At 36.4% G+C, this 13,620-nt stretch overlaps 1 protein-coding gene across 1 annotated transcript in view; it reads left to right on the top strand.

Moving 5' to 3' along the window:
• The window catches only part of RPP30 (ribonuclease P/MRP subunit p30), a 31,856-nt gene extending 23,708 nt beyond the window's left edge, over positions 1 to 8,148 (top strand). The window contains exons 7-11 of the mRNA XM_064374120.1: positions 1,311 to 1,427; positions 1,997 to 2,026; positions 2,738 to 2,775; positions 3,173 to 3,252; positions 7,753 to 8,148. Of these exons, the coding sequence (XP_064230190.1) occupies positions 1,311 to 1,427; positions 1,997 to 2,026; positions 2,738 to 2,775; positions 3,173 to 3,252; positions 7,753 to 7,862 (375 nt within the window). The 3' untranslated portion in view covers positions 7,863 to 8,148. The remainder of the gene's footprint in view (positions 1 to 1,310; positions 1,428 to 1,996; positions 2,027 to 2,737; positions 2,776 to 3,172; positions 3,253 to 7,752) is intronic.
• Positions 8,149 to 13,620: the final 5,472 nt, after the last annotated feature.

Genomic DNA, 13,620 nt, shown 5'->3' with positions numbered 1-13,620 from the left:
TTTTTCTCCAGCCATTGACCTTCCCTACCTTCTGCCACGATGCAACCTTGAAGCCTTTCACATGCTCTTCCCTCCCTCTGAAAGAAAATGCATCTTTCTCTACTATTTAACTACTCAATTTCTTCCTCACCCCCATCTAAACTTCTCCTTGATAGCACTTATTACAGTTGAAATTTTGTATTTTTGTATGGTTATTGATCATCTCCCCAAATAAAATGTAAGCTTTTAGAAGGGAGGAACTGTCTCAGCTTTTGCACAGAGTGGGCTTAAAACATATCTTTTGTGAATGGATGAAGACATTTAGGTGTTCATTAGGAAAGCAAAATAGTATAGTGGTTAATTTCAACCTCATTTCCACTCATCCATTTACCTAGGGATCACAATGTAGTAAGAGTACATTAAATAAGAGAGAAGTTTCCTTTTCTCATTAAAAAAAACAAGCTTAGGACAGTGGCCATGGAAGTTGGAATCCGCTAAGGAGTGTGTAACAACTCACCTGCCGAATCAACTAGTCCTGAAAGTGGATGGCGCTGGAGTTAAAATTTTTTTTAAAAAACAAAACAAAACAAAACAAAAAACCAAGTTGTATGATGAACTGGGCAAAATCTTCAAGGGCACTTCCATCTTTTTTGCTGGGCAGCTGTGAACCCAGCTAAAAATCAGGGGCTTTATTACTAAAGAAAAGTGAGAGGACAGATATCTGGCCAATTAGCAGTCTTTGCAGTAATGCTTTACAAAGTTATTGTAGTAAGGATTAAATATTATACATAAGACTCTTGGCATATAGTCAGCACTCAATTAACTATCGCTGTTATTCTCTCTTCAACATATAGGTAATAAATTACTTACCTGAAAGACCTTCCCACCCTTGGTTCTTTGGGCTCTTTATTTCTTTGTCTTTTTGTGCATTCATGGGTCAGATTACTTGGTTTACTATATTTGCATACAGTTTAAATGAGTTTAAATGTAGGGAGTACATCTCTGTTTTCCTTTTGATAGTTCATGGAGTAATAGCCCCTCTGCCACCCCACTGGGACTTTGTTCTCCTTAGCCTCTTCATAATTCCTGTTTATGTAAAGTCAGCTTCCCCACAGCTAAGATAAATTCTTATTCAAATAGAACCATGGACTTATTTTATTCTCCTTGTGGGTACTGCCATTTGACTGTTAATCTGTCTTTCATAAAGCTTGTACCTTGACATGTAAGAGGTGGGTGGTGGGGAGTGAGGAAGGAGGTGATGAGAAAATCAATGAAAATGAAGTAGGCCAGTGCATGTTTATATCTGACAGTTTGTTTTATTTTCTGTGAAGGCAATTGACCGAGGTCTGGCTTTTGAACTTGTCTATAGCCCTGCTATCAAAGACTCCACAATGAGAAGGTATACAATTTCCAATGCCCTCAATTTGATGCAAATCTGCAAAGGAAAGGTATGGTTCTATAATTTTAGGATGTTTTTCGCATCTGGCAGTTTATTATTAGTAGTACACTGGAATTGTCAGACTGACTCCTTTTCCTTAAAGCAGAATGTTCTCAAGGCATAGGATCAAATTCTCCCATTTCAGTGAGCTCTGCAAGTTTTATGGGAAAGAAAAATACCAAGAAAATAATAATATAAGGGAGAAAAAGTTGTGTTGGAAGCCATATCTTTTGATAAAAATTTGCAATTTATATACTGTGAAAGAAAAGTCTAGAATAACAATTGTTGGCATCACTGAGTTGAATTAAGATTATGTGACCTTCTCATCTTGTTTTTTAAACTTATTTCATCTTTACTGAGATCTGTTAGGAAAACATACTCTGTTTTCTGTTACAGATTGCCTTTAGTTCGACATAAAGTCTTTCATTTTTTTCACTTTAATTATGTACCTCATCTTTAAAAGAAGTTGGTATTTGGGCCTTAAATGTTAAAATGTGATTACTGGCTATTTATATTGTGAAACTCTTTCCTTTTTTTGCATTTATCTAAGATTAATATTAATTACTTTCTATTTTGTAGAATGTAATTATATCTAGTGCTGCAGAAAGGGTAAGTCTAGCATGAAGTACTTTGTTTTCATCTTTCAGATTATAAAACTGCAGTTTCTAGGGGATAAATTAAAATAGCAAATGAATATTTGTTGCTTTTTTTTCTATTTTATTACATTTGCTCATTGTAATTGATAAACAGTAAAATTTATCCCCATTTTCTTTAGATTTTAACTTTTGTTTACATAATTAGTTTTTCTTTTTCTTTTTCTTTTTCTTTTTTTTTTGAGACAGAGTTTCGCGCTTGTTACCCAGGCTGGAGTGCAATGGCGCGATCTCGGCTCACCGCAACCTCCGCCTCCTGGGTTCAGGCAATTCTCCTGCCTCAGCCTCCTGAGTAGCTGGGATTACAGGCATGCGCCACCGTGCCCAGCTAATTTTTTGTATTTTTAGTAGAAACGGGGTTTCACCATGTTGACCAAGATGGTCTCAATCTCCCGACCTCGTGATCCACCCGCTTCAGCCTCCCAAAGTGCTGGGATTACAGGCGTGAGCCACCGCGCCCGGCCAGTTTTTCTTTTATACTGTTACAAAGTGCTTTTCAGGTTTCTCTTATATTTTCAAAAACTATAAAACCCATCAAAATTATAAAGACTTAAATTTATGTAATTTTTTTGGTTTTAGATACTTAAGTATTCTGTTAATTTGCTGTAAGTCATTGAAATGTCATAAATAATTTTCTCATCTCTACTTTTTGTTCATTTTATTTCAGCCTTTAGAAATAAGAGGGCCATATGATGTAGCAAACCTGTATCCTTTTCTGAGCAAAAAGTTGTTGACATTGTCTTTCAGGAAATTTGGAATCTGAAGTCGTATTATAGTCTAACATGGTATTTTTCTCAACCTTTTACTGTAAGTTTACCAATTGATAGCTTCAAAAATAAATTATATAACATTATAGAGAGCTTTATACTTCTGTTTTTTTAATTAATCCTGAGACAGAAAAGAGAGAATGAGGGACTTCGTATGATAAAAGCTTAAAGTTAAATGAGTCTTTTCTCAGATGCATGTTCCAGTTGGACTAAGAACTGCTGTTGAATTAATTAGCCTCTCAACATGACCAGGTTAGCTGGCACTTTGAGTTATGTTTGTGTTAGTCTCATGTCCTTGGTTGACTCCGGGTTGAAATCTTTAATGCTCCCCCAAGAGGCTTGCTGTTTGGGCTTTCTGAAAGTGATGCCAAGGCTGCGGTGTCCACCAACTGCCGAGCAGCACTTCTCCATGGAGGTAAGCAAGTTCTTCCAGTAAAAACTGAATGGTCATTTTAGAAGCAAGTCATTTTTATCAAACAGTTAAGCCATACCTATTTTTATTGTTCTACGCTGCAGAATTCCTTTGTGGTTATCTTTTCTCAACCTGTTGTAACCATACCATCAGTGTTTTCTCACCCGCACTTCAGGCCTTACTTTCTATCGTTTTTAGAATGAATATAGCTTTCATTACAGAAATGAGTATTGAAAAGTTCCTCCCAGCTATACATGTGTGCTCCTGCCCACATTTTGATAGGCTTCTAATCTCCCTTCCTTCTTCTTTCTTGCTGAAGGGGCATTCTTTCCCTGTTGAAAATCTCTGTTTTAGAGAACTGATATGTTAAAAACTATATGTTAAACTATTTATTAGGAAAATAAAAACAGCAAATACATTTTTAAACCAACTAACAAAACATAGACTGTAACTTTTACATTTATTAAAACTCAGAATGTTTATTTTCCCATGTTTGCTTACATGGTCAAGTGTGTACAAACTGTAACTTTTTTTTTTCTTTTTTTAAATAGAGACAGGGTCTCACTATGTTGCCTAGGCTGGTCTTGAACTCCTGGGCTCAAGCAATCCTCCTACCTCAGCCTCCCAAAGGGCTAGGATTACAGTCATGAGCCACCATATCCAGGCAGACTGTACTTTTTTTTAACTCAGGTTTTGTATATGTACCTCTTCACTGACTGAATTTCTTATTCATCAGATGAGAAAAATTGGAAGTATGCTGAAACTTTGGAAAATGACAATGAAATTTTATTAAAACAACTTAAGCTTTTGATCACTGTTTTGTCTTCATTATCTTTATAATTCTTAGAACTAGTCGTAGTGGTTAAGAAGCAATTTAGTTGATATCACCCAAATGAACATTAAACTTCAGAATAGATTGCTGCATATAGACTAAGTTATTTGCCATATGAATAGCTTGGTTATTGAGGACTTGTGTGTTGTGTCTGGACTTTATTGATCTGATTTCCACTTGAGAGAACTACATATTATATTGGCTTACCGTAAGTTAGATGATTTTGCTTTTAGTTTCAACATTTTTAGATTGAGATTTTTGTATTATGTAGCCTAGAACTCATCATATAAGCTCTGGGAGCGATCAAATTAATTGGGACTTTTTAGAATGATTTTCCTGAAATTGGGGAACAGTTGGTTCACACTTTGGTAATTCTGTCATTATTTTTATCTGTTTTAAATAAACAATTATCAAGATTTTGAGTAACACTTAGGGTTCCAAAAATGGGGCTAAACAAGACACAGAAACCAAAATATAAATACATATATAATTTTGTGTGTGTGTGTGTGTGTGTGTGTGTGTGTGTGTGTGAAGTCCTGCATTTGACTTTAAAAACTCAGCTATTCAGCATATAACACATAATATGTAAAGTATTGTTTTTTAGAATTTCTATATTTTTATGGGTACATAGTATGTATGTGTATTTATGGAGTACTGAAATATTTTGATATAGCTATTCAATGCACAATAATACATCATGGGAAAATGGAGTGTCCATTTACTCAAGCATTTCTCCTTTGTGTTATAAAAAATCCAATTATACTTTTTAAGTTATTTTTAAATATATGATTAAATTATATTGACTGTGGTCACCCTATTGTGCTATCATATACTAGGTCTTGTTCATTCTATTTTTTTGTACCCATTAACCATCTTCACCTCCCCCTCAGCCCCCCACTACCCTTCCCATCTTCTGGTAACCATCCTTTTACTTTCTATTTCTGCGAGTTCAGTTGCTTTGATTTTTAGACCCCACAAACGAGTGAGAACATGCGATGTTTGTCTTTCTGTGTCTAAAATCAGGCTTTTATAGAAGCTAAACTTAAAGAAGACTTGTGAACTTCAGGTGGCATTACCATGTACCCCAATGTGCCCAGGACAGTTCTAGTTTATGTCTGCCATTTCTGTGACCTTATTAATACTTCTAGTACCTGAAAAGTGTCCTAAACTAGATGATAAAATATGGTTACTCTGGTTTTAGTTGCCAGGAGGATCACTATGAGACGGTATTATGATGTGTTCTTAAGATTGCTAATTCAGCTTGGGTAGCATTAGAAGAATTAAAGGATTCTGAGGCAAGAGAATTTAAAGTCTCATTATTATACTCTCATTGATGAAATCTCAACTGGCATCTGTGTCATTCTGAGTGCCACATTTAAGAAGGATGGTAGTGCACTGAAACACTATTGGAAAATGTCTGCTAGGTCCTTAAAGGGTCTGGAAACCTCATGATGAGAGGAATCATGAGGGTGGTGCAGGCATGGATACCTGGCAAGCAGAAGACTTGGGACACACATTGGTGGCCTTTCAACATTGGAAGGCTTGCCACAGGGAATCAGAATTAGGTTCTTTGGGGGTCCAGAAATCCAGAAACTAATGAGTAGCAATTCTGGGGAGGTTGTGGGGAAATGACAGAAGAAAGAGGCTCAAGGTCAGAATCTTTGGCCTGTGATTGACAAAGTTTATGCCCATAATCAGCCCCTGGACCAAAAGGAACCTGTTGGGGACACCTGCCTTAGCCCCTTGTGAACAAAGTTATAATCTTTTAGATTTTCCTTGGCAAGATGATTAAAGGGAATAATATATGTGAAAACATTTTAGAAACAAAAGCATACACAAATGTAACTTCTTGCTCTTACCGAGAAATGCATTTGTTTTTAAAAGACACTAAAGAAATTAATGCATTTTGTTAAAAAGTGCTGATTTTCACAATGTTTATTTCAGTTGATTTTTTGGACTGTGTACAGAATAAGTGATATAAATTAATAGCTATAAGTGTGACATTTTTCATTTGGTGAAATGGAAATCATTGACAGTTTTTATTTTGAGGTTCTCATTATGTTGTCATTTTAATGACCTTGAAAGCAGTTTTATCCCTTTTATTAATAAAACTGTTTTAAAATAATTGGCAAAGTAGATTTGCTAAGTTAATCTTGATAAATGGGAAAATAATGCTTAACACTTTAGAGTTGACTTTACTTGTGTTTTTTTTTTTTTTTGAGACAGAGTCTCGCTCTGTCGCCAGGCTCCAGGCTGGAGTGCAGTGGCACGATCTCGGCTCACTACAACCTCCGCCTCCTGGGTTCAAGCAGTTCTCCTGCCTCAGCTTCCCAGGTAGCTGGGACTACAGGCCCACGCCACCATGCCCTGCTAATTTTTTTTTTTTTTTTAGTAGAGATGGGGTTTCACCATGTTGGCCAGGATGGTCTCGATCTCTTGACTTCGTGATCCGCCTGCCTTGGCCTCCCAAAGTGCTGGGATTACAGGCTTGAGCCACCGTGACGGCCAAGAAATAATTCTTAACTAAATTTCTATTCAAGTTCTTTTGATTCTGCCTCCTTTGTAGCTAATCAGTATCTCCCTCCTTCATAATCCCATTCCATTTCTAAGGACAGAGTTTGAGTCTCTTTTCATGACACTGTGGCCTTTCATAAGCTATTCTTCCAGCCTAATTTCCTCCTAATTTTTTCATATTCCTCCTTCATATCAGCCGTATTGTCCCCTAAACTATCTTATCTAGGTACTTCTTACCTTTCTCTCCATGCCTTTGCAAAGGAATACTTCTCCTTTTCTTACTCCGTTTCCCCTATTCCAAGTAGTGTCTCCTTTATATGAATACCTCGTTGCTTTATCCAGGCAGTTAATTCTTGTGACTGCCTCCATTCCTATTATATTTGCTCTTATTGTGCTTCTCACATGCATGTATTATAGGGAAAAGCACTGTCTGTTAGATATCTTAATACCCTGTGTATATGGACACAGTTTACCTAGCCTATTAGTAGGTTTCTAGGAGAAATTGGTTAAATTTAATTTGAATTCTGCTGCCAGCCTAATCTAAGCATCTAATAATTCCCAGTTATTCTTTGTTCATTGTCACCAGTTAGATAAGAGATCAATAAGTTTATGAGTTTGATTTTATTCATTAACTCAACTAGTATTTATTGAATACCTTTTGCATAACCAGGCCATTGTGGAGTTTTCACAATACAATGCAATTGATTCTTTCAGAGGTACCTTGATGTTCTAATGGAGCGATAGGGTACATGCTGTAAAACAAGGCAAGCACGTGCTCCACGTGGGAGCCATACACTCGACTGCTGTGTCTGCTCTCTTGATTTGTCTGTCTACCATATATAAAGCATCTGCTATACCAATGTCTATGACTTGGGTTCTGGTTACATAAGATGTCATGGACAGATCATTAGAGATAACACTGTCCTGCAGTTTTATGCATGAGGTAATCTTTAGGAATAAATTAGATGTTAATAATATACTGATGTTTGTGTATGTTGGGGGAAAAAAGATAATGATAGTAAATGACACTAGTACCCATAACAGTTCATTATGGCTTATCATTTACTAGTACTGTAAGCCAAAGTCATATGTTAAACCACCTCCTTTTAAATTATGTCTTAACTTCAAGCACAATGGTTTTCCTGTTGGTTTTACAGAAACTAGAAAAACTGCTTTTGGAATTATTTCTACAGTGAAGAAACCTCGGCTATCAGAAGGTGATGAAGATTGTCTTCCAGCTCCCAAGAAAGCCAAGTGTGAGGGCTGAAAAGAATGCCCCAGTCTCTGTCAGCAGTCCTTCTTCCCTTTTATACTTCATCAGCCACAACAAAGAGAAAACCTTTGTGTGATTTACTGTTTTCATTTGGAGCTAGAAATCAGTAGTCTATAAAAACAGTTTTACTTCCAATCCATTAAAACAACAAACAAAACCTAGTGAAGCATTTTTTTCAAAAGACTGCCAGCTTAATGAATTTAAATGTACTTTAAGAGAGAAAGAGTATTTATTTCTCCTTTATGTAAGTGATAACAGCAGATACACTTGAATAAGATGTTTCAGGTATTTTTGTTTTGTTTTGTTTTTGAGATAGGGTCTTGCTTTGTTGCTCAGGCTGGAGTACAGTGGCATAATCACAGCTCACTGGAACCTCAAGCCTGAGCTCAAGTGATCCTCCCACGTCAGCCTCTCAAGTAGCTGGAACTACAGGTGCACACTACCACACTTGGCTTTTTTTTTTTTTTTCTCTGTAGAGACATGGTCTCATTTATGTTGCCATGGCTGGTCTCAATCTCCTAGGGTCAAGCCATTCTCCCACTTTGGCCTCCTAAAGTGTTGGGATTACATGGACCACCAGTGTAGCCAGATGTTTGAATATTTTAAGAGCTTCTTTCAAAAGTTTCTTGTTCATACTCAAATAGTAGTTATTTTGAATATATTCAAACTTATATTGAAGAAGTGACTTTTAGTTGACGTTTTAAGCTTCTCTCATGTATTCACCAAATCAACATTTTTTTTCTAAAAGGAATTGCTGTAGAGTTTGTAGAAGTAGAGAAGAAACACATGTAAAATTACACTTGGACTCTTACTTCACTGCTTCATACCTCCATGAGGTCTTTGAAATAGCATTCCTTACTTTTAGTTAGAAACCCCTAAAAACCTAATATTGATTTTCCTAATAGCTGTATTAAAATAGCAAAGCATTGGACTCAATCAACTTTGGAAATAATTTATTTTTATAACAGGATCATGTTAAGTACAAGTAGTTTTTTTGCACGTCTGCATTTATGTAATATTAATGTAAGGGCTCTAAAACACAATGGAGTAGAACCAGAGGTATAACTGAATAAGAAACTTTTTTAAACAAGAGAAAGAAAACTGTTCTGCAGGTTGGAGAAAATATAATTTTAAAAAGAGAAAACTTTATAACCTCACCAATGAATATAGATGTTTAAATAAAATATTGATTTAAAAACATGAAAATAAAGTACATCATTTATTCCTTTTTTTGTGAGATTTATTCTTTGTTATTATTGTTGTTGAAACAGGGTATCACTCTGTCACCTGGGCTGAAGTGTCAGCAAGCCATTCTATCAGATCAACCTCCCAAGTAACTGGGACCACAAGCATGCACTACCACATCCCAGCTAATTTTTGTATTTTTTTGTAGAAATGGGGTTTTGCCATGTCCAAGTTGGTCTCAAACTCTTGTACTCAAGCAGTCTGTCTGCCTCAGCCTCCCAAAGTGCTAGGATTACAGGCACAGGCATGAACCACCATACTCAGTCTTCTAGTTCTTTTTAATGCAGTATCCTTTTGCATATTAATAGGTCAAAAGAGAAAAATCAGAATATTCTTAATAGATGCCAAAAAGACATTTAATAAAGTTTAAAATCCACTCCTGATTTTTAAAATGACAACAATAAAAACCCTTGGCAAAATTTAAGTAGAAGAATATTGTATGCATATACAGATATGTTCGTAGTGTCTATTTTTTGTGTATGTTAAGTGTGATGGCTCCAAAAGCATTTTTGACTACCACTTGGCCAATTTGATGGATCAGCCCACCCATTCCTTCTGTAAAATTGAGGCTACTGCAGCTGAGCCCACACACCAAAAGTCTGCCACTTCCTTGTGTGCCAGTTTACTTTTGCCTTCACCCCACTTAAGTTCACCAAAAGTCAGCTGTGTTTATTCACAAATCTGTTTATACCAGCTGTATTTAGCATTTTATGTAAATTAATTTTTTTAAATATGAAAATTGATGAACTATTGGGGGCAAATAAAGAATTGCCAGGAAAACTAAGTCAACACTTTGGAAATGTTTGGAAAAGATAAGTCATTACAAAGAACTGCTGTCAAATTAGGTGTGAGAAGGATAACAAGATTTGGGGGTGATCAGTAAAGACTCTTGGATTGCTTCGCTAATGTCAAGTTCCTTTTCTGCTTTAAAGGGACTAGAATTCAAGAAAGACAACTTTGGATCTCTCATCAATGTATCCATACTCCCAAGAACAGGCTTTGACCCTTATTTAAAAGATTGGTATCTGAGTATACATTTATCTGTTTTAAGCTCAAAATGCTTAAAAGGATATATGTTTAATTTTTTATGATGTCCCACCTTAATTTATGAATTAGTGATGTACTAGCTATCGTTGCACCAGATAGAATAAGATTTTCATATTATAGAAAGGAGGTACAATTATTTGTAGATTTGACAGTCTTGGAAAACTCGTAAAGTAAATGGGGAAAACAATAGAAATATAGGTACCCTTCAGCTTCTGTCCGTTTACTATATATTTGTGTAGTATGTGTTTGCAGTCATGCCTGCTTTCTATTAATACATGTTTATGCCATTGTTCACAATAGTAGAGTATGATGGCTGGTCACCAGTGAATAGCAGAGGCAGGTTTCCTTCTAATATTTACTTTTGTTAGAATGAACCACCAATTTAATTGCTACAGGATGACAATTGCTCTGCCAAACCAAGATGAAGTTTGGCAGAGTGGCCAATTATGTATAAATACACAAAATCCAGTAGTTTAGATTAATAACCTGTTACATAATTTTAAAAGGTGACACTATTCACAAAGACATAAATTACGAAGAAATGTTTAGGACCTCTATAAAGAAAACTTAATGAAAATGTTAAGAAAATAAAGGGAAAATAAAGACTAGAATACATGGAGAGATACATTCTGTTTTCTTGAATGAGGCAAATTGTAAATCAAATTCTCCCCCAAATTATGCAGTTAACAAAATTTAAAATTAAAATGCCTGTATTTTTTTTTTCTTGTTTATGTATTTGGTCTTTAGACTTGGTATTCTGAAAGAGTAAATGTGAGAATTGGAAATTTCAGAGAAAAACCTAATGGAAGGTACTTACAATGCTGAATATTACAGAGTATGACAAAACTCTAGTACTGTAATTAGAACTAATTGGTGCAGAAATTCAGCAAGAACAGTGAAAGTAGGGAGTCCAAGATCACATTTTAGTTATAAAAAGAAATGATGGATTGATTGTTCAGTAAGTGATACTGAAATGATTGGTTATCTGTTTGGGAGAGGCAGTACAGCATACCAGTTAAGTGCACAGAGGAAAGAAAAAGTACATGCGTTAAAAGCCTAATTTGCTAGTATGCATTAGCTATGACCTTGGGCAAATTATGTAACCTCTCTTTGCCTCACTTCATCTGTTCTCCCTTCCTGTGACCTTATTGCAAGGGTTAAGTAGGTTAGTATTTGTAGAAGGCTTACTTAGAACGGGGCCTATCATATAAAATGTACCAACTACAGCTGGGAACCGTTGCTCACACTTGTAACCGTTGCTCACACTTGGCCTCCCAGCACTTTGGGAGGCCAAGGCAAATGGATCACCTGAGGTCAGAAGTTTGAGACCAACCTGGTCAATATGGCAAAACCCTGTCTCTACTAAAAATACAAAATTAGCCAGGTGTGGTGGCCCATGCCTGTAATCCCAGCTACTCAGAAGGCTGAGGCAGGAAAATGACTTGAACCCAGGAGGCAGAGGTTGCAGTGAACGGAGATCGCGCCACTGCACTCCAGCCTGGGCGAGAGAGCAAGACTCTGTCTTTAAAAAAGAAAAGTACCCACTATTTTATTATTTATTACTTGATTATATTAATTTGAATATTGAAGTGTTGGCTATTATTTACAAAAAAAATAAGTCTAATCTCTATCTTGCACCCAGTATGCACCTATCGTAAATAAAGGGAGATTAAAGATTTAAATTTTTTAAAAAACTTGTAAAATACTAGAGGAAAATGTAAGTTAATTTAAAAAAATAATGATCTCGGATTGGAATAGACCTGCTAAGCATGGTCATCAAAGCCAGAAAACAAAGTTTGATTGATTTGTCTCTACATACAAACAACTAGAAAAGAACATTTACAGTGTATATTCCAGGAAGGTTTAATACCCAACATGACATGCTATTAGCATCCATGCAGATCCCCATTCCCAGGGTGGGGGTCCCAGGTTTACAGGTGCTAAAGATGTTGGGTACTAATGACTTATCTTTACTCTTCTCCAGAGGATTGTCCTGGGCTGATGAGAGTCACTTTACTTTACCTGGAGATGCCTGGGAAGTTTTGTCTCCTCTGAGGTTGGCCCATGGCCAGTGACTGATGCAGGACATTGCAGCCCAGCCCACTAGCCTCGGTGGTACAATTTATGCTCCTGAGCACCCCATGGGATTAGGCTGAATGTGGCTTTCTCCTGAAACCACATCTTTGCCTCTTCTGCCATGTTCTGTTTTTTCCCATTCCCTTACAGAGGACTCTCAGTAAGTCACTTGCACAAGAATCCTAATTTCAAATGCTGCTTCCAGGAGATCTGACTTAGAAAATTGGACAAATAAAGTTAATTTTTTAAATGTCTGGTAAGCAAGAAGGTGCTGAACTTTCCTAGTCATGTAGGGGAAAATCACCAAAAATATATCTGGCTGATCAGGTTGAAAGTTAAAAGAAAAAAAGATTTATAAAGTGGATATTTTCAAGATGGTGGAGAAAGGCAGTAACATTGTGGAAGGGGATATAATTTGATGCAAATCTTTTACTTGTAAATTTATTATCCAGAAGTAACTGGTTAATTATAAAGGCTGAATGGATAAGGTTATTCACTGTAACAATGTCTAAAATAATGTGAAAATGGAAACAACCTAAATATCCAATAATAACAGGATTAAATAATCCATTGTACATTGTAACAAAAGAATACTGTCTATAAAGAGGTCTAGAAGTTGTTCAGTTGAAAAAGTTATAAAACTAAATACACATATATTATAAAGCCCATACATAATGTGCACAGAAATAATCAGAATGTCATGAAACCAGAATTATTGGCGACGTGTTGCTCCCTTTGATATTCATTTCTGTATTGGCATAATGAGTATTGGGTGTTCAAGAGGAGAGGGAAGGCAGCATGACAGATGTTATTACATGGGGAAAAAGCAAAGTACAGCAGGAAGACACCTGGGGGAACTAACAAAATCTAAGGGCTCAGGATGCTTCCTGGAGGAAATACAGCTAGACCAAAGGGAAGGAATGAGGAGAAGTGATGTGACGGGGCAGAGTGGGCTGTAGTGGGAAGAAGAGACTTCCAGGGAGCTGGCACAGTATGTGAAAACAGTAAAGCAAGTGCCTGGATTTTTTAAGGAACTGAAAATTTAGTTGAGTTGAAATTTAGAGTTTGGCTAGGAAAGTAATGAGAGATAAGAATAAAGAGTTAACAGCAGCCAGATTTTAAGGATTTTGTAAGACATTTTTAGGAGTTTTTATTTCATCCTGAGGGAAATGTGAAGCCATCAAAGGGTTGAAAGAGGAGAGTGAATTGATCAGCTTTGCATTTTAGAAAAATCACTCTGGCAGCAACTTGAAAAACAGGTTGGAGGTAAGCAAGCCTGGAGGCCAGGAGCCCTGGAGGGCTGTTTGAGTGATCCACATGAGAAGTAACTGTGACCTGAACCAGGGCAGAGGCACCTAGGAATGGAAGACACAGAGAGATCACA

Source organism: Aotus nancymaae, unplaced genomic scaffold (assembly GCF_030222135.1).
Source record: "Aotus nancymaae isolate 86718 unplaced genomic scaffold, 86718_ANA_hifiasm-v0.15.2.pri h1tg000010l, whole genome shotgun sequence".
Classification (NCBI taxonomy): Eukaryota; Metazoa; Chordata; class Mammalia; order Primates; family Aotidae; genus Aotus; species Aotus nancymaae.
Note: the sequence above shows the minus strand (reverse complement) of the source record. Positions and strands in the feature narration are given on the sequence as shown.